Source organism: Dipodomys ordii, unplaced genomic scaffold (assembly GCF_000151885.1).
Source record: "Dipodomys ordii isolate 6190 unplaced genomic scaffold, Dord_2.0 Scaffold5, whole genome shotgun sequence".
In the NCBI taxonomy this organism is placed as follows: Eukaryota; Metazoa; Chordata; class Mammalia; order Rodentia; family Heteromyidae; genus Dipodomys; species Dipodomys ordii.
The window spans coordinates 17,225,455-17,246,636 of record NW_012267221.1 but is presented as its reverse complement, the minus strand read 5'-3'; the positions used below and the strand labels follow the sequence as shown (position 1 = coordinate 17,246,636).

Sequence of the window (21,182 nt, the reverse complement as noted above, 5' to 3'; positions counted from 1 at the left end):
ATTTTAGGAAAAAAATAATTCATAATGAAAGCAATGTTCACTTAGAAGTAAAATATCAAATATCATATTGCAGGAATGCATAATAGAACCTAAATGAGAAACAATGTTATTTTCCATCATTGTCACAATATATGTTTGCTAAAAACTAAAATGATAAGCAAAATGAAGAAATGAAAAGGAAGCATAAAACCTTAAGTAAAATTTGACACTGTCCTCATAAGTCACAATTGCCACTTAATGAGAACATAGCTTTTTTTATTTCTTCCATCTGTTTTCTATAGCAAAGCAAACTAAAAGAAACAAAACAAACCTTAAAATGAACCTATGAAAAGAAGCCAAAGAAATAAGATGAATTATTTTTGTTTTCTTTTGGTGCTGGAGATCAATCAAACCCAGGGCCTCATGCTTGCTAGGCTAATAATCTCCTTTCCAGGAAACAAAAGCAATGGAATCGTTTATTGAGTCAAATTGAAATAGCCACATTAGAATAATGTCAATAGCTATTTTATGAATTGAAATTAAGTGATTATGAATTATAATTTTACTTTTTCTGGTTAAAATAGCAACAGAAATCATAATTTTATTATGAAAAGGCCTTGAAGAGTAATAAAGTATCAATAACTACTATTCCTCTGCTCTCTTATCCTAGTGAAATGCTGTGTACATATGTGATTGATAACAGAGCATATAACAGCATCTGAAAGTTAGTTATAACTTTTTCTTTGTAGGCATTTGAAGACATATACATAGACCAAAGGAAGACAATTAAGACCATGTTGGAATATGCTGACAAGGTGTTCACTTACATCTTCATTCTGGAAATGCTTCTCAAATGGGTCGCGTATGGTTATCAAACATATTTCACTAATGCTTGGTGTTGGCTGGACTTCTTAATTGTTGATGTAAGTACCTTGCCTTATATTCAAGGTAATTTGTCTTACTCACATTTTATTCCTAAAATAATGACTACCGTGTTGTGATGACAAGATATGCTTTTTGAAAAATAAATCCACTCAACAAATGACAGTGTAGTGTTTTCTTGGTGCTGGTCCTGGGCTTAAACTCAATCCAAGCCACTGTCCTCCAGCTTCTTTTGCTCAAGGTTAACACCCTACCACTTGAACCAAAGCCCTACTTGTGGGTTTTTGTTCATTTGTTTTGGTAGTTTAATGGAGAAAAGTGTCTCACAGACTTCCTACCTAGGTTCATTTCAAACTGGGCTCCTCAGAGCTCAGCTTTTTGAGTAACTAGGATTGCAGGTGTAAGACATTGGTGCCCAAGAGTTATGATTTTGTTTTTCATGTTCTATTTTAATTATTTCATCATGATTATATAGCACTCTTGAAAAAGACTAATTAATAACTATAGTATTTCAAACAATGTTTAAGGTGTGTTAAATATAAGGACTTAATACACTAAAAATTGAACAACTTGAAAAATTAGTATCCAGTGTATGTTGACTATAGCAGCCATGTTGACACTAAAGAAATTGTAATCCTACATGAATGTGGAGTTTTGGTGATTTCTTTTTGTAAGAATTAGATACTACAACTGTAGTATCCATTAGTCTTCACTATTTCTCACAAATGACCTACATCTCTTGATATATTCAGAACTTACATTGAGAACATATTAATTACTAAGAATATTGGCTGTAATTAATTGTATATACCAACTTAGAGATATCTTGCTTTTCCCAGTATAACAACAATTTTTGTGTTTTCTAAATAGCCCCAAATTTAGTAGTAACAATAATAAAAGGATAATCTATGCCATTTTCTTCCACCTGGATTTCTTGGTGGAGGAGGAGGAAGAGGAGGAAGATGGTGATGGTTTGGTGGTGCTGGTAATCATATTGGTGTTAGGAACTGATCTGAGGTCTTCATATATTGCTAAGCACATGGTCTCCCCTGAGTTGCACCCAGCTCCTATTTTATTAATCATTTCATTGTTCTTCTGATTGTTTAACCCATCTAAATTTAATTGAAGTTAATAAATTACATGATGTTTAAGGATTTTTGTTGAACTGGTTGTAATTCATGTCTTAAAAGTAACTTTCTTTGGATCAACTTGAAAAATGTTTTCTTAAAATTTTAGGTTTACTGAAAATATCCAACCATCCATCTTCTGAACAATTATCAATAAAAAATTGTATTTGTTGTATTACATGGTAACTGTAGATCGGGTGACAACCATTCTATTTATTTGGTATGATTGTGTGTGCACAGGTTTCATTGGTCAGCTTAACTGCAAATGCATTGGGCTACTCAGAACTTGGTGCCATCAAATCGCTCAGGACACTAAGAGCTCTGAGACCACTGAGAGCCTTATCGCGGTTTGAAGGAATGAGGGTAAGAATAATGAATAACCTGTATTGTATGTAGCCAAAATTAAACTCAATTACATTTAGAAAAAGGGAAACATGTGCATGCAAAAGGAATGGCAAATTTTTGCAAAATTGCTACTTTACACTTTTATCTGTTGCATATTTACTTCCAGGTAATATGCAAGAGAACTTAGGCCTCTCTAAAAATGATATACTATCATTTATGTGCTGTGCTTATTAAGATGATTTCTTTATCTATCTTGGGAGTTTCCTTACAATCCTGCATACAAAATGCAGGTGCACTACTCAAATACTACGTGTAATGATATAATAATTATTGAAAGTGAATTCTGTGTCATGTACTTTCCCTTTGTAATGGCTCACCTGAGTTTTCTTGAGGATAATGTGAATTACAACTATGTAAGTGTAAAGGAAAAAATGCAATTACCAAAAGTTTTGTCTTTATAATGCCAACATTTGCATTCTTTGAATGCTTTAAAGGGTAGATAGCAAATATGTACTGAATTTTAAAGAAGTTATGCTTGATATAGACTTAATTTACAACACTGCACTAATAATCTTCATACACATAGATGATTATAAATTAAGTTTTACATAAAATCTGCATGTTTTATGCAATGAAGTCAAACATCATTCTGAAATAAACAGAATACATAATTTTTTACTTATTATGATAGGTAATTAACAACTTAACTTAAATCTAGCTTATCAGAGTTACACAAATATGAATTTTTCCTTTTAAGTAACTATTAAACTATTCTTTATGATTATAACAGCTCAGAAATTTTTGCATTATGGAAATTTTTCATGAAACATTAATTAATTCATTAATGCTTTTTTGCCAGTCATGGGCCTGAACTCTGGGCCTGGGCACTGTCCCTCAGCTCTTCAGCTCAAGGCTAGTGCTCTACCACTTGAGCCACGGTGCCACTTCCGGCTTTTTCTGCTTATGTGGTGCTGAGGAATCGAACCCAGGGCCTCATGCATGCAAGGCAAACACTCTACCACTAGCCACCTTCCCAGCCCCAAACATTAATTAATGTAAGATGCATAATATAAAAGTCAATACTGTGTTTTTAATAGGCCACGATTTTCTTTATCTAAATAAATCAAGCAAGCACAAGGGATAAACTTTACTCTTCCACTACTGAAGCTTCAGTTATATTAATAGAAATTAAGCTGTATTATAGATGCCTATTTTCATTTCCTAGGTCAATTATGGCCTTATCCTCTCTTCTACTTAAGATTTATTATAAATATCACTCTTTTTCTTTGGTCTTTTTATGTACAGAGGGGTTACAGTTACATAAGTAAGGTAATGAGCACATTTCTTGTCAAACATTGTTACTCATCCCTCATTTTCTCCCACTTTCTCTGTCCCCAACCCCCTTCCCCCCAACCCCAGGCAAATTGTAAAGTTCATTTCCAACATAGTGTCATAGATGGGTCTTCAATTTCTCCATGTGTCTGAAATCACATTTTTTCCTATCAGAAAATGATCAACAAAATATAAGACAAATAGTACTGTTTTACTTCTGGCAGAGATTTTTTTAGTAAAATGTTATCAGAAATTTGGAATATGTAAATAATTGTGTTTTCCAGTTAAGTAACACTTCTTTTGTTTCAGAGTAGTGGCTTCAATTCTTGAGAAAATTATCATTTTATACATTCCATGGGAAAACATGTTCACTGAATTAAAACTTAGCATTTTAAAAGGCTCATGAAATATGAATAATGATAAACACTTGAAAGCATCAAAAATATTTCAAATTTTGATCTTTCAAAACTTCATTAAATCCACAAATTCATCATTTATTCACGAATGTAATGAATTTAGTCTTTAGATTAAATTTTATACTTTATAGAAATAAAGTTAGCTACAACTATTAATCAACAATGTTTTATGTTTTGTTTTGTTTTTTGTCGGTCATGGGGTTTGAACTCTGGGCCTGGGCGCTGTCCCTCAGCTCTTCAGCTCAAGGCGAGCACTCTACCACTTGAGCTACAGCGCCACTTGCTTTATGTTTTATAAAAAGAAGTTTTCTTGTGAAACTTTGAATATTAAAAACAAACTCCTTATAGATTCTGATAGTTGTTAAAACGAATCATTTAAACTTTCAGAGTATGAATGTACTGCTTTGCCTCCTTCTGATGTCTTACACTCAACACTAGGGGTGGCTGAGGTTTTCTGCATCTGTTTGGCATTGTAGAGTCAAAACGACCTTCTTATTCTATTTTTATATTTCTAGTATTTGTAAAAAATATAATCACAGATGATGAGGAGGTGAATGTAATAATAATGATTGTGCTTAAGAGGTGAGATTTGAATATATTCAGAAACTCTCATTTAGCTTTTCCCCAGCAGCATAAAATTGCAACAGCTGTGTCAAAATGTGTATCAGACACTTAACTGATTTTTGTTTTCCTGTTACTTTTTCAAAGCATGTGCTTTTATGTAACAGTACTGAATAAAGCATGTTGTGTAGTGCTTGATAAGAATTTAGAAAGTAATAAATAAGTTATCATCACGTTGCCCTTTGTGTTTTGCATGTTTTATGCACATTTCTGGCTGACAGCTTTTGAACATTTATTGTATTTCAAATTTCCAGTCCAAATTTTTCAACTTGTAAAACTGAAACTGAGTAAACTGATGTCATGAATACCTAGGGTAAAATAAAAAATTTGTCTTTAAATTTGTGTTTGTAATTTCCTAATCTTGGAAATCTTAAATACCTTTTCAAAAAAAAGACCTCAAGTTTTAATTGATGAGGAGATAGACAGGGAGCATCATATTACAAAAATTAACACCAAATGTTCTGTCATATCAGATTTCTAACTAATAACAAACTATATATTTCTATTTTATATAGGATAATCTTGCTCCAACTTGGATGGGGTGGAGCGCTGGTTCCTCCCCTGAGCCCTTTATTATGGGTACTGTATTACCCCTTTTGCTACCTTTAATCCTTTCACTGTACCTTGTGTGTAGTGGGATGAGGGAGGGACTGGGGAGAGTATGATTTTTACCACAGTAGGGTCAATGCAGCATTTAATTCCAGTGCCACTATTTTCAATTGTCTTAAATTTCTTTTTGGAAATAAAAAGCATTGATGAGTTTAACTTCTGTGGGATTTTTAACCCCCAAGAGGTTGATAGCTTTATTAAATCTCACAGAATATGTTGCGGTTATGTATAAATTGTGTTATCCATTTATGGAGAGATTATTTGATTGATAAGGGTGGGGAACCCTGGTGTAGGGTGATTGTGTAAAACCATTTTAACTTTCGGGATTTAAAAGATATTGATTTTATTTGAGGCATTAATTCTTTGCCAGTCCACTAGTCTGGGTCTTGAAAATGGCCAGCTGCATACCACCAGTCAGTTTTTCATATGGTTGAGCAGATGCTAAGGTATCATATTCTAGGTTTCGTAAGACTGCTGTTAATTGTGATCATTCCATTCTATTATACAAGTTCATAAAGGGTTATTGTCAAGATGAAACAAAAGAAAATATGTAATAAGAGTTGAACAAGAATACATGATTTGTGTTTAAAATGGAGAATTAAACCATTGGTTAGGGGAAACCCTACTTTTTTGAATAATGCAGATAGAATAGTGAATTTGAATTATACAGATAAAATAATAAAATCATGTCATGAGTATCAAGGCAATAATGCATAAACTCAATGTTATAGTAAGTCACTCACAACTAAAAACTTCTTAGATTCTTACGAAACATTGCAGTAGAAAGAAAAATAAAAAGAAATCTATATTTTCTTTACTCTTTAAATTTAAAAATATTGAGCAAGAGGGAAAGATTTTCTTTTGAGGGAGAAAAAAATTGAAAATTTTCTTCAGATAAATTGACATATCACTCAAAAACAAATACAAATTTAGTAGTTACATTTTTTAAAAACTGACTACTGCTCTTCTCTATTCTCAAAAATATCTGATTTCTAATTTACCTACTTTTGATTTTTATTCACATAGCTCTCTTGTGTTATTATTACACAGATTAGAAGACACGGTAATATAGATGTGATGGTTCATTCAGACAATATTTTTGAATATTCTAACTAAACTTTAAAATATTAAGTTAAATGTTTGAATATCAACCTTTTATTTCATGTCAACTTAATTTTTTTAAAAATCAAAAAAGAGCCCTAGACAAAAACCATTTCCCTAAGAAGTGGTTTGCTCAAGTAGAGAAACTCAATTGGACAAGGTTTTGGAAAAGGTCCGTGTGAAGGAACAAGCCCTGGTGTTAATTCATTAAGACAGTTCCTTTCTTTGACATCTTCCTTTATAGGACCTGAAACCTCAATTTGTTCTTTCCAATTTATTCAGACCAACTCTGCCAAGTACATTCCTCACATGGGAACTAATTATTGTGGTTCCCCAGAGATGCAAAGAGTTAACTATCTCCCTCTGCTGAACCACCAGATGAGTTGAGGCTCTTGGGAAAAGACCATCTTTTCTATGGTCTTTTGCCAAGTTTAATGACATCTTAGATATGCATAGACCTTTTATGTAGTAAATTCTCCAGTATTTTGACAACTTCTTTTTTCAAAAATAAAGTTAGCTTAACAAAATGAAATTTTGCACTCAGCCATCAACTTTGTAAGTTATATCCTGAATAATAAAGTTCTGTAGAGCACTTTATTATTAAGCCATAATTGAACTTAATTTTAACTGAGAACAACCCATTTCAAAGAAAATTTCTCATATTTATTACTTTATTCAAACCTTTTGCTTGTGCTCAGCTACTGAATTACTCCTATCCTATAATTAACAGTTGGAAATTATGCTTTGGTCAACAAATGTTAAGCTAAGTTTTACTTTATTTATGTGTTTGTTCAGTCAATCATTTTTCTACTCCTATTATCAAAGCTCTCTGACACATTCCTATAATTAAAACACTCAAAGCCCATGAGTCACAAATATATTTTTGCATTTCACATTTTAACAAAAAGAACATGATCTCTTTAGAACATAAGAATACAATGAACCCTAATACACAACGGTATGGTTACCTACTATGTGGGAGAGACCCTTAGGAGAAGGAATGAGGCAAATTGAAAAGAGAAAAGGTGCTACTTTTCTCTAGTCCACTTTCTAAGCTTAATTTTTATTTCAGATCCATCAAATACTAGAATTCTGACACTTCAAGTCAAAGGAAAAAGTTTTCACTTTTAGGAAGCTGAATTTGGAGGTGAAGAAAGAAAAAACTACATGAACTGCAGACTTTAGAAAAAGAGAGTATTGCAGAAAGGGAGTGAGTGACACTGGACAAGAGATTTCAAAGAAAGTAGCATGTCAATTCTCCAGCAATTATACTAGCCCATAGTAATTCTGTTAGCAAGAGGAACAGGAAGTGTGGGTAGCCAGGGAAATTCAATTTAGACATGTAGATTGTGATGTGAAAAATCAAGGTGTGGAAAAGATTCTGTAACCACTTGGGACTTGTTAAATAAGTAAAATATGGGACTTGCGAAAGATTAATTCATCTCACACATCCATATGAAAGAAAGGGAGAGTTAGGACAGTTTGATAATAGTTATGAAGGAAGGAAGGTCAGAACTAAGAAGAGGACAAAGATAAGCTAGCATGGAATGTGACATATGTGAGAAAGATTTTTGAAGGAAGAAGTGTGAGACTCAGAAATCAGCATGAAAAGAAATTCTAAATCAGGCAATAGAGGTGAATGTATAACCTTTAATATGTATTCTGTGCACACAGTACAAATAGAATTTTCATTTGGATGTTAGACAAAAACACTCAGCAAATGGAAATAAATAATAATTTGATGTCAGTTTTAAAATTTCATATCCAAGAAATCTGATTGTGTCCATACATTCAAGATATAGCAAGGATTTAGAGAAATGGAGGAGAACAATGGAAGAGGTGATATTGATTAATTGTCATTAATTGACATGTCGAATTTAAACCTCTGTAGAGCTTGTTAAAGACAATTTAACAAAATAAATGAAAGGTTTATTTAATGAGGTTTATGAATAGAGATGGTAAAATCAGAACAGAGAGGTATGTGACCTTGGTCAAATTTATAGGCCACATAGTCCCTACCATCTGGTTCTCTCTGGATGATTCAAGGTGAATACATATTTTCATCTTCATGCCCCCATCTTTATCATTACTGGTTTCATGCTTTCCTTTGGCCCACTAGTCACACTGTCTTGTATGCTCTGAAAGCTGAAAGGTATTTACAGACTTCAAACAGGACTCCAAAGTATAGAATTAGCTCTCGTGTTTTTTTTTTATTTTTATTTTTTTGAAGCAAGAAATAAAAAACTTTCTTCTGAAAGTACACTGGCATCAACAGGCAAATAGAAGATATTTTGATGTCCCTTGTGGACTTTGAATCAGATTCTGGAGAATAATATAAACACACAGTTATTCTCAGCAATTAATATTCAAGGCGAGACACCATATGCTACTTTTGAGCACTTTAGTGTCTTGATTTTCCCTCTTAAATTCTCATGAGCCAGCTCCGTTGCGACTGTAGAGGAGGAGGCAAGGAAGGCCTGTAGTGGTGTCAAATATGAAAACTCACATTTTTAATTCATGAAGTTAAAAAAACAATAGGGGGTTAAAACCCTTTCCACAGGAAAAGAAAAGTAGAAAGTAATCTATCACAGAACCTTACTTGCATAATTGCATCAGATGTGAAAATTAGGTAAGACATCCCTCCTTTACATATTTTACCAGGAAACTGATCACTGTTATGTTTCATTTAAAATAAGTTTATCGGATTAAACTCAGTAAATGAAACAACTGAAATGACTGGAGCTTGAAATAAACGATGTGATGATCTACTGAAATACATAATGCTAAATTGTCTTGCTTCTTATGCAAAACTATTATTAGTCATAGCAATGCATGGATGACTAAGGCCAAACTATATTAGATATCTTATAATCTCATTCTAATTTTACATTTTAGTCATTAATTTTAAAGTTTATTGGTCAAATCAAATTGTGCCCAAATGTGTTCAGTTTGTTCTTTAAAATGAGTTCATCGTCTGCCTAGGAGTTCCCACTTCTCTTTATTCTAATAATACATGTTCTTATTTCATCCGACAGAAATTTCCCCAAATTTTGCTTTTTTCCCTTTATTTGTTTTCTCCCCTTTACCAAACTCCTTTTATTTCCCATTTCTTTGTTATATTATTTGGCCTATATTTGTTTTTCTAAGTGAATTGCTTAAGAAAGAATGGATTTAATTTTTTACGATTCTTATTTTAATTTGCTTTAAGAATATCCTAGGATAAATAGTCTTAATGGAAAAATTTGAACTTAAGGCTTAATAAGGGAATGTCTCTTCTTTTTTAACCAATAAGAATTCTGACTTTTCTTTTTTTTCCATTTGTGTATTAGGTGGTTGTGAATGCCCTTTTAGGAGCAATTCCATCCATCATGAATGTGCTTCTGGTTTGTCTTATATTCTGGCTAATTTTCAGCATCATGGGCGTAAATTTGTTTGCTGGCAAATTCTACCACTGTATTAATACAACCACTGGTGACAGATTTGAAATCAGCGAAGTGAATAATCATTCTGATTGCCTAAAACTAATAGAAAGAAATGAAACTGCCCGGTGGAAAAATGTGAAAGTAAACTTTGATAATGTAGGATTTGGGTATCTCTCTTTGCTGCAAGTTGTAAGTGAACACTATTTTTTTCTGAATTTTTCTTATAACAAAGTAATGACTATATCTGATTTATTTGTTAAGCAGAAAGTATTTTTTTCTGGTTCTGACTCACTACAAGTTTCTGAACTCAAGTGGAAATTTTATTCATGTACAGATAGAGCCAATAGTGGCTGGATATTTCAATTCTTTCCATAAGCCTTTTTCTCCATTTTTACTCTTATTCTTTTTTCCAGATCACTCTCACTTCCTATATGAATGAGTTCATTGATTGTTAAATCATAATTTTGCTATTACTTTTTTCTATTGCAATGAATATATGGTAACTGATGTGTAGAAATTAGCCGATGCTTTGCTACATCCTTTTGGTGTAGAGGATAAGTAACAGTATTTAGCTTTGAGGGTTACTACCATACTAAGATTTAAATGATGCCTGAGAATGTTTGAACCCAGAAATGAAACACAAGCACAGTTGTCTCTGGTCAATAGCCTTGCAATGACATTATTGAACTTTTATCCCAACTATCATAGTAAGCCTCTAAGACTGGTTCTTTGTAACTTATGAAAGCACAAAGGATGTTATTCTTTTACACATTTTCATTTTATGCTATTTTCAGTTGAGGCTGCATCACGAGCAACCAAAAGATAAAAAGAATCATAGTTAAAATGCTGCACTCCCTTGTCTTCTGAAAATTCAGTTTTCAAAATAGAGTTGTATAAGCTGGTTGCTGGTGGCTCATGCCTGTAATCCTAGCTACTCAGGATGTTTAGCTCAGGAGGGCTGATGTTCCAGGGTCAATGGGGACAAAATAGGGGACCCTGTTTCAGCAAAAGGTCAGGCTGGAGGCACAGTTCAAGTGATAGAGTTCCAGATGAGAAGAATTTTATAATTCCTATTTTTGTGAGTGCTTCTAAAGGGTGTTTTGAGACCGAAATCTGTTTCTTATTCTTATTCTTTTTAATGGTTCAACTAGAAGACTAAGCAAAAACACGCATACTTTTCAAAGCCCTCATATATTTCAGAGGTATCTTTACTATGGTTAACTTATAAACTTCTTCCAACCTTTTGGTTAGAAGTTCTGATTTTTCTCCTGGACATTTCTAATCTGCTACTAATCATGTCATTAAAATAAAATCAAACAAGAATGATTTCTTTAAATATTATATTTCCTTTGGCATTGATTCTAATCTTTTACTAATAATTACACTTGCAAATGTCATCAAATCATATTATTTTCTCTAGAAAACTGAGGAAAGAACATTGAACTATTTTAAGCAATCCTTCAAAATGCTAAGTGACTCTTAAAAGTAGATTGTAAGTCCTGCACAAAGCTATTCAATAAATTCTGCTACTAAAGGAAAATAAAATGTCATTATACTTCTGCATAATCACCTTCCTGTTCATTAGTAATTCCATGGAAATGGTTCCTTTACCCACTGTTTTTCTATCCCTTACCACATGTGTAATAGACTTATTCCATTTTGACCAGATACATTGACATGTCCAAAACCTCTCTCCATAATGCACAAAGTATTTCTATTTTCTATAGAACAATCAGGAGTTTCTGTTCTCATCCACACTCCAAATATTAGTATTTCAGGAACAAAGATATACTATGATGCAGATGCTAGAAGCTGTGTTAGGTTCCCTCACTGCCTACAAAATAAATTATGTCCACAGAGCGCAAAATTCATATCCTAACAGAATACTATAAGCTATTAGACTTGGAGTCATATGCAAAAAGTTTTCTCTACTACTTTCCAGTTCTGATAACTTATTCATACTCTTCAAGAATTATGATTTTTGGCTGCTATAGATATCATCAGATATGTTTCAATTTACGTAGCTTTCCAAAAGTGCTCTACAGATTTTAATAGAAAGTCAAATGTCATGAATATCTTACTACCAAAGACCTGAAGTGTATGTGACTTGGAGAATCTATAAAATGGCCATTTTGTTTATTTTATGTCTAGTCCACAATCCATGTATAACTTTTTAAAAATTACCTTTCAAAATGCTCATTTAAAATATGTCAATAAGAATACTTACCAAGCATAAGTTCTTAATTATCTTCACTTCACAGTAAAACATGCATGTCCTTTTTAATAGGCCACATTTAAGGGATGGATGGATATAATGTATGCAGCAGTGGATTCCAGGAATGTAAGTATTCCTTATAACCCATGTTTTAAAATATTATTTTATAATCAGGTGCTTGATTTAATCTCAAAATGTATAATAGACAAATGAAACCCTCAAGAAATAGCTAGGGGTACAAATATGACTCGCTAATATCTGAGTTATATAAATATTTACTGGACTTATTTCAAACAAAAGCATGAATTATTGTGAAAGCCAAAAAAGTAACAGAAATCCATATATTTAATAATTGTTTAAATACAATTTAAGATTGGATTATCAATTTAAGATTTATAAAATAGACTACTCAATCTTAAAAATCAAAATAAATGTTATAATAATAGAGGGCAAACATCTAAGTGAATAATTCAATTCTTTTTTTGTTAATGAATTCATTAAAACATAAACCATAATTTTACAATGTATTCTATATATAAATTTATATTACATTTGTAACTTTTTACTAATAATTTTTAAATTGCTGAGATTTATTAACTGAAGCCAATCAAATTTAACACATCATTGTTCTGCAAATAGTATAACTTTGGGTAATATATTCTACTCTCATAGAAAAATACCAAAAGAATTTCTGCATTCAAATATATTGTAATATTTTACAAAAGATTCTCCTTTGATAGGTGGAATTCCAGCCTAAGTATGAGGAAAGTCTTTACATGTATCTTTACTTTGTTATTTTCATCATCTTTGGGTCTTTCTTCACCTTGAACCTGTTTATTGGGGTCATCATAGATAATTTCAACCAGCAAAAGAAGAAGATAAGTATCTCTAATATTTCATCTCTACTGAAATAAAAATATATATACCTGATATGTTTGTTTTTTTCCCATCAAAAGAGTACCTGAGTTGAGAAATCAAATGGAGGTATTACAAAGTCTTTTTCCTCCCTTTCTGGCATCTACTACCTATCTCTTTAAGGCAATAGAAAATTAGAAATAATTGCTCATAAAACTTCTCTCCTCCTTTTCCTTGGTCCATCTTTTGAAAGAGAATAATTAGAACTCATAAGAACAACAACAAAAAAGGCATGTGCCACTTTCTCATATGCTTTATCATTACAACTCTTCACTCTCTCTTACAAGATATTTTCAGAGAAAAGATTATTTACTAGAAATCAGAAAGGTGGGTGAAAATGGACAAAGGGAGGAAGAGGGGATTTGATCAGAGAATATTGTAGGTATGTAGTAAAATTTAATACTGAAGTGCACTAGTATGCCCAATCAAAAGTATCTTCATAATCATTTCATAAAATTAGACACCAAATCTAAGATTCTTCTAGTGTTTATTTTTCACACCTATATTGGTTCCTTTTTTAATGTCCATTCCTCTAATTTGATTGTAATTACTTAAATTATAACTTAACTTCATTATAACTAACTGTATCCCAGCTTTAACTGAAGCTCTTTTGTTCCATTTATTATTATCTTGAGTCTTCTTTTCTTGTTTCAATGATATCTGCACTTTATAGAAAGCATGGAAGGTAAATGATTGGTAGTAATGAATATTTATATGTTATAGTTTTATATTCAAATCATTTGGCACATTCTTTCCCTTGACAGAAATGTTTTCTTATTCTGATAAGAGCATAAATTATCTTCACTTACCATACACATGCTATTATAAATTAACTATCTTTGAGTGGGCTTATAATTAAAGTTACTTCTACTCTTTTTATGATTTAAATAATAACGTGCCAAAATGTGTCAAAAAATTAATCTTTAGCTATCCTCCTAACTCCTCTAGTTTTCTTTCCATGCCTTTCTTTCAATCTTGACAGAGTTAAAGAAGCTTTGTATGACTAACTCCAAATTGTCTTGGGATGTACTTATATTTAACTTCTTGCTATGTTTGAAGAGAAAATCAAGCTTAACTCAGAAAGATAATGTAAATAGTGTATGGTTCTGACTATGTCTCTTTAAACCAAATTTTATGACATTTTGAATATTCTTAATTGATCTCTTTATTTCTGGAAATTATTATCAATATAATCATCATCATGATGATGATTTTGAATAACTGTGAGAGTCCAATAAGAATACAAAAACTGCTGGGCGGGGGTGGTTCACGCTTATAATCTCAGCTATTCAGAATGATAAGATCTGAAGACCATGGTTCAATGCCAGCTTGGACAGAAAAGACTGTGAGATTCTTATTTCCAATTATCCACCAAAATCTGGAAGTGAAGTTATGCCTTAAGTGGTAAAGTACTAGTCTTGAGTACAAAAGCTTGGGGATGGCTCCCAGGCCCTGAATTCAAGTCTAATGACCAGCACAAAAAAAAAAATGTAGGGGGTAACTACAAAATACATTTTTAATTTAAATTGTATTGCAAAGGGGATAGACAGAGGGGTTACAAAGAACTTTTAATGTTGATGTTTCAGACTTTTGAAATTCCAGTAGTAATCATGCTAAGTGGCTAAAAATTGCATTTCCTTTTCACACTATTTCTTCTCTATTGTAACACTAAAAATATGGACAAATGAACACAGTTTTAATCAGTTTTGATTTTTCTTTTCTATACTTTGGAGGTCAAGATATCTTTATGACAGAAGAACAGAAGAAATATTATAATGCAATGAAAAAATTAGGATCGAAAAAGCCACAAAAGCCTATACCTCGACCAGGAGTAAGAAATATCAAATGATTTGGAAAAATATACTTAAAATATTGTATGTATTTTCTCCTAGAAGAGTAATCAGATATGATTTCCATCAGAAAATTTTATTCTACTTTTAGCCTATCGTAATTCATGCTTCCATGATAACGATTGAAAACTTGAAACCAACACAATCACAGGGAAACACAGGGATAGACCTTTATCTACAAAAGCAAAATCTAGAACTACACAATCAAAATCCATACTATGTGGCCAAAGGAAAAAGGCAATATGACATACACAAGAAAGTTATCCACCTCCATAGTAATTATCTGTAATGACAGGGATATGGGTAAACCTTTAGTCGAAGCTTAAAAAAATGAAATTTTCTGCTAGAGTTGGAGATGCATGAACAATGATCAAGATGAATTGTACATACAAACTCATACACTGAATTGATACCCCTTTGTGCAACAATTTTAAAATAAGTAAAAATGTCTGCTTTTTAAATGTCCAAGTTCCCAGAATAATTAAGTAGTATTTGCTCAACACACAAAAAAAGAAATGGATAAAAGGTCAAGTGAAATAATACCTTACTTCCAAGAATTGTTTCCATAAAAGTATGGAGTGTTTTTGAGGAAGAGAGATTTCCAGTACCTACTCCTCAAATGTATAGCTATAACATAGAATTTACTATTGCTTGTAGAAGTTGGGGTCAGTAATTATAATTTGTGACTATAAATAATAATAATCATATTTTCATGATAAGCTTAACAAACTGAACATGGAAGGAACTTAACCTACTTTAATAATTTTATGAGCTTTAAACTATTCATAAAGTGTGCCAGAGAACAGAGTACCATGAACAGAGTATTGTTTCATGTTAGTCAAATATTGCCTTCTTGAGAATAAAATGAAATATATGTATATATAAATGTAAATAGAAATTAGTCAATTCTATAAAGAAAAAACGTAAGAGGGTTAACATATTTGAATTCTTCAGGGCCTTGGAAATAAATAGATGATGGTCAAAAGTGTCTGACAGACAGACTGGGCATCCAGAATTAGAGATACATGAAAAGCACAGAAGTTTTATTATATTGAACAAGAGATCTATCCCAGCCTGATAATCCTTGTAGAAGTTCAGAACTTTGTGTCTGAAAATGTAGCATATGGTATTTAATGAGAGAATATAAAAATACAAGGTTTAATATGTCCTGAAAATTCCATGAATAGAATATCAATGTTAAATCAAAATATTAAAATAGCTTCATGGTCATGGGCTTCATGGGAAAAGTAAGCTCTTTTACCTTGTCAAAACTTTGATGTTGATGTGCATTGTGTACCTCCAGCAGAAGTAAACAGAATGCAGCATTTCTCTCTCTATTTAAAAATAGAGAGAGAGGGATGGCTGTTACAATGAATACACATTAGTAAACTGCAATTTAGATAACGAAATTTTCGATATCATCATACTAGACTTGATCTCTTAGAAAAGTCAGGAACAATGGTGACTGTGCACAAGTCAATTGATGAAAAAAATACTTAGGTATACACTTCTTTGTAAAGTAAAACTCCTACATTGCTAAAAGCATTTCCATTTCTCTACAGAACAAATTTCAAGGAATGGTTTTTGACTTTGTAACCAGACAAGTGTTTGACATAAGCATCATGATCCTCATCTGTCTAAACATGGTCACAATGATGGTGGAAACAGATGACCAGAGTGAATATGTGACCAGCATTCTGTCACGCATCAATCTGGTGTTCATTGTGCTGTTCACTGGAGAGTGTGTGCTGAAGCTTATCTCCCTCCGACATTATTATTTCACCATTGGGTGGAATATTTTTGATTTTGTGGTTGTCATTCTCTCCATTGTAGGTAAGAATATGTAAAATCTCTTAACCTCAGCTCAATAAAAATAAAGTTGAAACAATGACCTTTACAATGGAGGCTATCCCAGCATTCAGAAATAAGCACTGTGAATGTTTTGGTGCATTTCTTCCCAGTGTGTTTATTTGTCCTGTAAATTTAATTTCCAAAAATATATCATCATAATATCCTATTCTATACATTTTAGGTGCATACTATACTATTTTTCAGTATAGTAAAAACTCCTTTAATTAAACTAAATATGTGCTATTAACTAAAACATTTTCAGATTTTGAAATTGAAAAGAAAACCTTATACAATAGCTAGATTGTTCTATTGAGAAGAGGGCTAGAAATTTAGCTGGGTAATCAGAAAATAATACCACATTAGAGATGCAGCTAGGAAGTCAAGAGCATGTTGAGAGTGAGTGCTTGTTGCTAGTAACAGCCAGGGGGAGGGAGAGAGACAGACAGAGAGACAGAGAGACAGAGACAGAGAGATAGAGAGAGACAGAGAGAGAAAGAGAGAGAGGAAAAGATAGCAAGAACCAATGGTAAGGAATTTACCCTATAGAAATTTTATAGATTACTTTCAAAATCAGTTTGTGCTAATCATGAGATAGCGTGTGATAGCATTTCTTTAGTCAGATGTTGTAAAGACTAGAATATGTACTAGTCTTTGTGAACAATAGCCCATTGCACTAAAGAAATGTATAACCCTGGTAAAGTGAAGACAGCTGGGCATGGAAAATATTCATTCCTTCTTATATAAGATAATTTGGTCAATAATGTACTATCCAGTATAGGGGAAGTCTTGTATAGATTTTTATGTCATTCTCCACTCTTAATAAACTAGATTTAAATCCAACTCATATGTTATATATAGTTTTTTTTATTCCTTCCCTTATCCATGGTTATTACCATGGTCAAAGTCTCCTCTTGCTCTCTCACTCCTAGATTTTATGTATGCTAAATAGTTTATCAACTATATCTGAAACAGAAACCTATTCAGTTTAGATTCTTTATATTCGGGGCTGGAAAGGTGGCTCAGTGGTAGAGTGCTTGCCTTGCATGCCTGAGGCCCTGGGTTCGATTCTTCAGCACCACATAAGCAAAAAGTAAAAAGCCAGAAGTAGTGCTGTGGCTCAAGTGGTAGAGCACTAGCCTTGAGCTGAAGAGCTGAGGGACAGCGCCCAGGCCCAGAGTTCAGGCCCCACGACGGGACCCCCCCAAAAAAAGGATTCTTTATATTCTCAGTCATGGGGCTTGAACTCAGGGCCTGGACTCTCTCCCTGAGCTTTTCAAGGCTAGCACTCTATCACTTTGAGCCACAGTGCTACTTCCAGTTTTCTGGTGGTTAATTGGAGATTAGAGTCTCCTGAACTTTCCTGTCCAGGTTGGCTTTGAACCACAATCCTCAGATCTCAGCCTCCTGAGTAGCTAGGATTACAGGCATGAACCACCAGCACCCAGTTCAGTTATAATATTTTTATGTATAGCTGAATGTCAAAATTAAGATCTATTTTAATATATATTCTATACAATTCTACATGCATTCAGTCCTCTGTATCTGTGTTTTTCATCCATGTATTCTGCATGCATAAATTTAACTAATCACAGAATAATATTTGGAAAATATATTGGATCTCTACTGAAGATTTATATTCTTTTTCTTGCCTTTATTACTTATACAGTAAGCATGTCACAACTATTCTCACAATTTGTACATTCACGTAATTATAAGTAGCTTAGATATGATTTAAAGTACATATGAGAATGCAGGTTATATCTGAATACTATGCCAAATTATATAAGGAGCACAGCATCTGTAGATTTTCACATCCTATACCAGTATCTTGTAGATAGCACGACATGATTGCATTATGTAAGTGCCATATTTACAATTGAATCTAGGTACTCCGAATTTTGTATTAAAGAATTTTTGATGAATAACTGCTTCACTGGTTGGTATTCTCATTGTTTATCCATAGGTATGTTTCTAGCTGAGTTGATAGAAAAATACTTCGTGTCCCCCACCCTGTTCCGAGTGATCCGCCTTGCCCGGATTGGCCGAATCCTTCGTCTCATCAAAGGGGCCAAGGGGATCCGCACGCTGCTCTTCGCTCTGATGATGTCCCTTCCTGCCTTGTTCAACATCGGCCTCCTGCTCTTCCTTGTCATGTTCATCTACGCCATCTTCGGGATGTCCAACTTCGCCTACGTGAAAAGGGAAGTTGGAATCGATGACATGTTCAACTTTGAGACGTTTGGCAACAGCATGATTTGCCTGTTCCAAATTACCACGTCTGCGGGCTGGGATGGGTTGCTAGCCCCGATTCTTAACAGTGGACCCCCAGACTGTGACCCTGGTAAAATTAACCCAGGAAGCTCAGTGAAGGGAGACTGCGGGAACCCATCCGTTGGGATTTTCTTTTTTGTCAGCTACATCATCATCTCCTTCCTGGTGGTGGTGAACATGTACATCGCTGTCATCCTGGAGAACTTCAGCGTGGCCACGGAAGAAAGCGCAGAGCCCCTGAGCGAGGATGACTTTGAGATGTTCTATGAAGTTTGGGAGAAGTTTGATCCCGATGCAACTCAGTTCATGGAATTTGAAAAACTATCCCAGTTTGCAGCCGCTCTTGAACCACCTCTCAATCTGCCACAACCAAATAAACTCCAACTCATTGCTATGGATTTGCCTATGGTGAGTGGAGACCGGATCCACTGTCTGGATATCTTATTTGCATTTACAAAGCGCGTTCTAGGGGAGAGTGGAGAGATGGATGCCCTTCGAATACAGATGGAAGAGAGGTTCATGGCTTCCAATCCTTCCAAGGTCTCCTATCAGCCAATCACTACTACTTTAAAACGAAAACAAGAGGAAGTGTCTGCTGTCATTATTCAGCGCGCTTATAGGCGTCACCTCTTGAAACGAACTGTAAAACAAGCTTCCTTTACCTATAACAAGAACAAACTCAAAGGAGGAGCAAATCTTCTTGTTAAAGAAGACCTGATAATTGACAGAATAAATGAAAACTCTATGACAGAAAAAACTGATCTGACCATGTCCACTGCAGCCTGTCCACCCTCCTATGATCGGGTGACAAAGCCAATTGTAGAAAAACATGAGCAAGAAGGGAAAGATGAGAAAGCCAAAGGGAAATAAACAACACTAACTAGAAAAAAAATTAGATGACAAATTGTTTACAGCCTGTGAAGGTGATGTATTTTTGTCAACAGGACTCCTCTTGGAGGTCAATGCCAAACTGACTGTTTTTACACAAATCTACTTTAAGGTCAGTGCCTACAATAAGACAGTGACTCCTTGTCGGCAAACTGTGTATGACTCTGTATAAAAGGGAGATGGCCTGGACAGGAGGTTACTGTTCACACTACCAGCTGATACTGCTGAAGACAAGAACCAACTGGCTACTCAGACTGTAGGAACCAGTTTAAAAGGAAGCAAACCTATCATCGAGGGTTGTTCAATATGAAACACTTTAGTGTCATAATTGTATCCACTGTTTGCATTTCAACTGCCACATTTTTGTCACATTTTTACAAACTCTGTTAGCGGATTCATCTTTTTTTTTTAATCCATATGTTGTTTGTTACATGTAACTATTTTTGTAAACAGGGTTTCTGTTGGGAACTAGGGTAAAGGTCCCCCTTTACAAGTATGAAACCTGGAGGTGAGGGAACTCACATGGCTCTCCCATCTACCCAAAGATGTGGTTTGCATGAAAGCATGCTACACTTGGAGAACATGCATGAACAAAAGTCCCAAGAAAGCGAGGACAGTCTTAAACAGTCTATGCTTCTGGGAGAGGGTCATGAGTGATAGTTGGAGGTGTTCCACTGGCCTTGTTATGTCAAATTAAACCCCTAGGCTAAGTAGCTTGTTTTGGAGATGGCCATTGTCTTAGGTGCAAACTGCATTTAAATGTCTAGAGTCATAAATGTTATATTTCTGTTTATTGTCTGAAAAAAATATTTAAATAATGACTCTTACTCCCTCTGCCCCCTCCCCACCTCTAGAAGACAAAATTGACCAAAAGAACCCTTTATAAAAAAAATTTCTGCTTAATCCTGCACTTTGTTTAGCCATCTTCAGCTCTCAGCAAGGTTGACACTGTATATGTTAATGAAATGCTATTTATGATGTAAATAGTCATTTTACCCTGTGGTGCATGTTTGAGCAAACAAATAATGACTTAAGCACAGTATTTATTGCATCAAATATGTACCACAAGAACTGTAGAGTGCAAGCTTTATACAGGTAATGTAATGTGTTATGTACCACTGTAGATAGTCTGGATGCTGTCAATGCATGTTGATACTACCCTGCTGCTATATCTGGTTTCTCCACTGCTCACAGTCTCACTCACGAGAAACCATATTTCAGTGGTAAAGTCAAGGAAATTGTTCCACAGATCTCATTTCTTTGAAATCATCAAGCAATAGTTCATAGCACTTTAATAAATTTTTGGTTATTTTGAAATTTGAAGTGGATAGCATATGGTATATAGCCAGACTGTACAG

The 21,182-nt window shown here is 33.7% G+C and overlaps 1 protein-coding gene across 5 annotated transcripts in view; it reads left to right on the top strand.

The window, feature by feature from the left end:
• Nucleotides 1–20,296, top strand: part of Scn1a (sodium channel, voltage gated, type I alpha subunit) — a 98,939-nt gene extending 78,643 nt beyond the window's left edge. For 4 of the 5 annotated variants that reach the window (XM_013027709.1, XM_013027691.1, XM_013027699.1 and 1 more), the window contains 8 exons: nucleotides 729–902; nucleotides 2,229–2,351; nucleotides 9,742–10,023; nucleotides 12,122–12,175; nucleotides 12,790–12,927; nucleotides 14,691–14,795; nucleotides 16,377–16,647; nucleotides 18,629–20,296. In XM_013027709.1, coding sequence (XP_012883163.1) covers nucleotides 729–902; nucleotides 2,229–2,351; nucleotides 9,742–10,023; nucleotides 12,122–12,175; nucleotides 12,790–12,927; nucleotides 14,691–14,795; nucleotides 16,377–16,647; nucleotides 18,629–19,806 — 2,325 coding nt within the window. In that variant the 3' untranslated portion in view covers nucleotides 19,807–20,296. The remainder of the gene's footprint in view (nucleotides 1–728; nucleotides 903–2,228; nucleotides 2,352–9,741; nucleotides 10,024–12,121; nucleotides 12,176–12,789; nucleotides 12,928–14,690; nucleotides 14,796–16,376; nucleotides 16,648–18,628) is intronic. The other variant, XM_013027682.1, reaches the window with a different exon arrangement.
• Nucleotides 20,297–21,182: the final 886 nt, after the last annotated feature.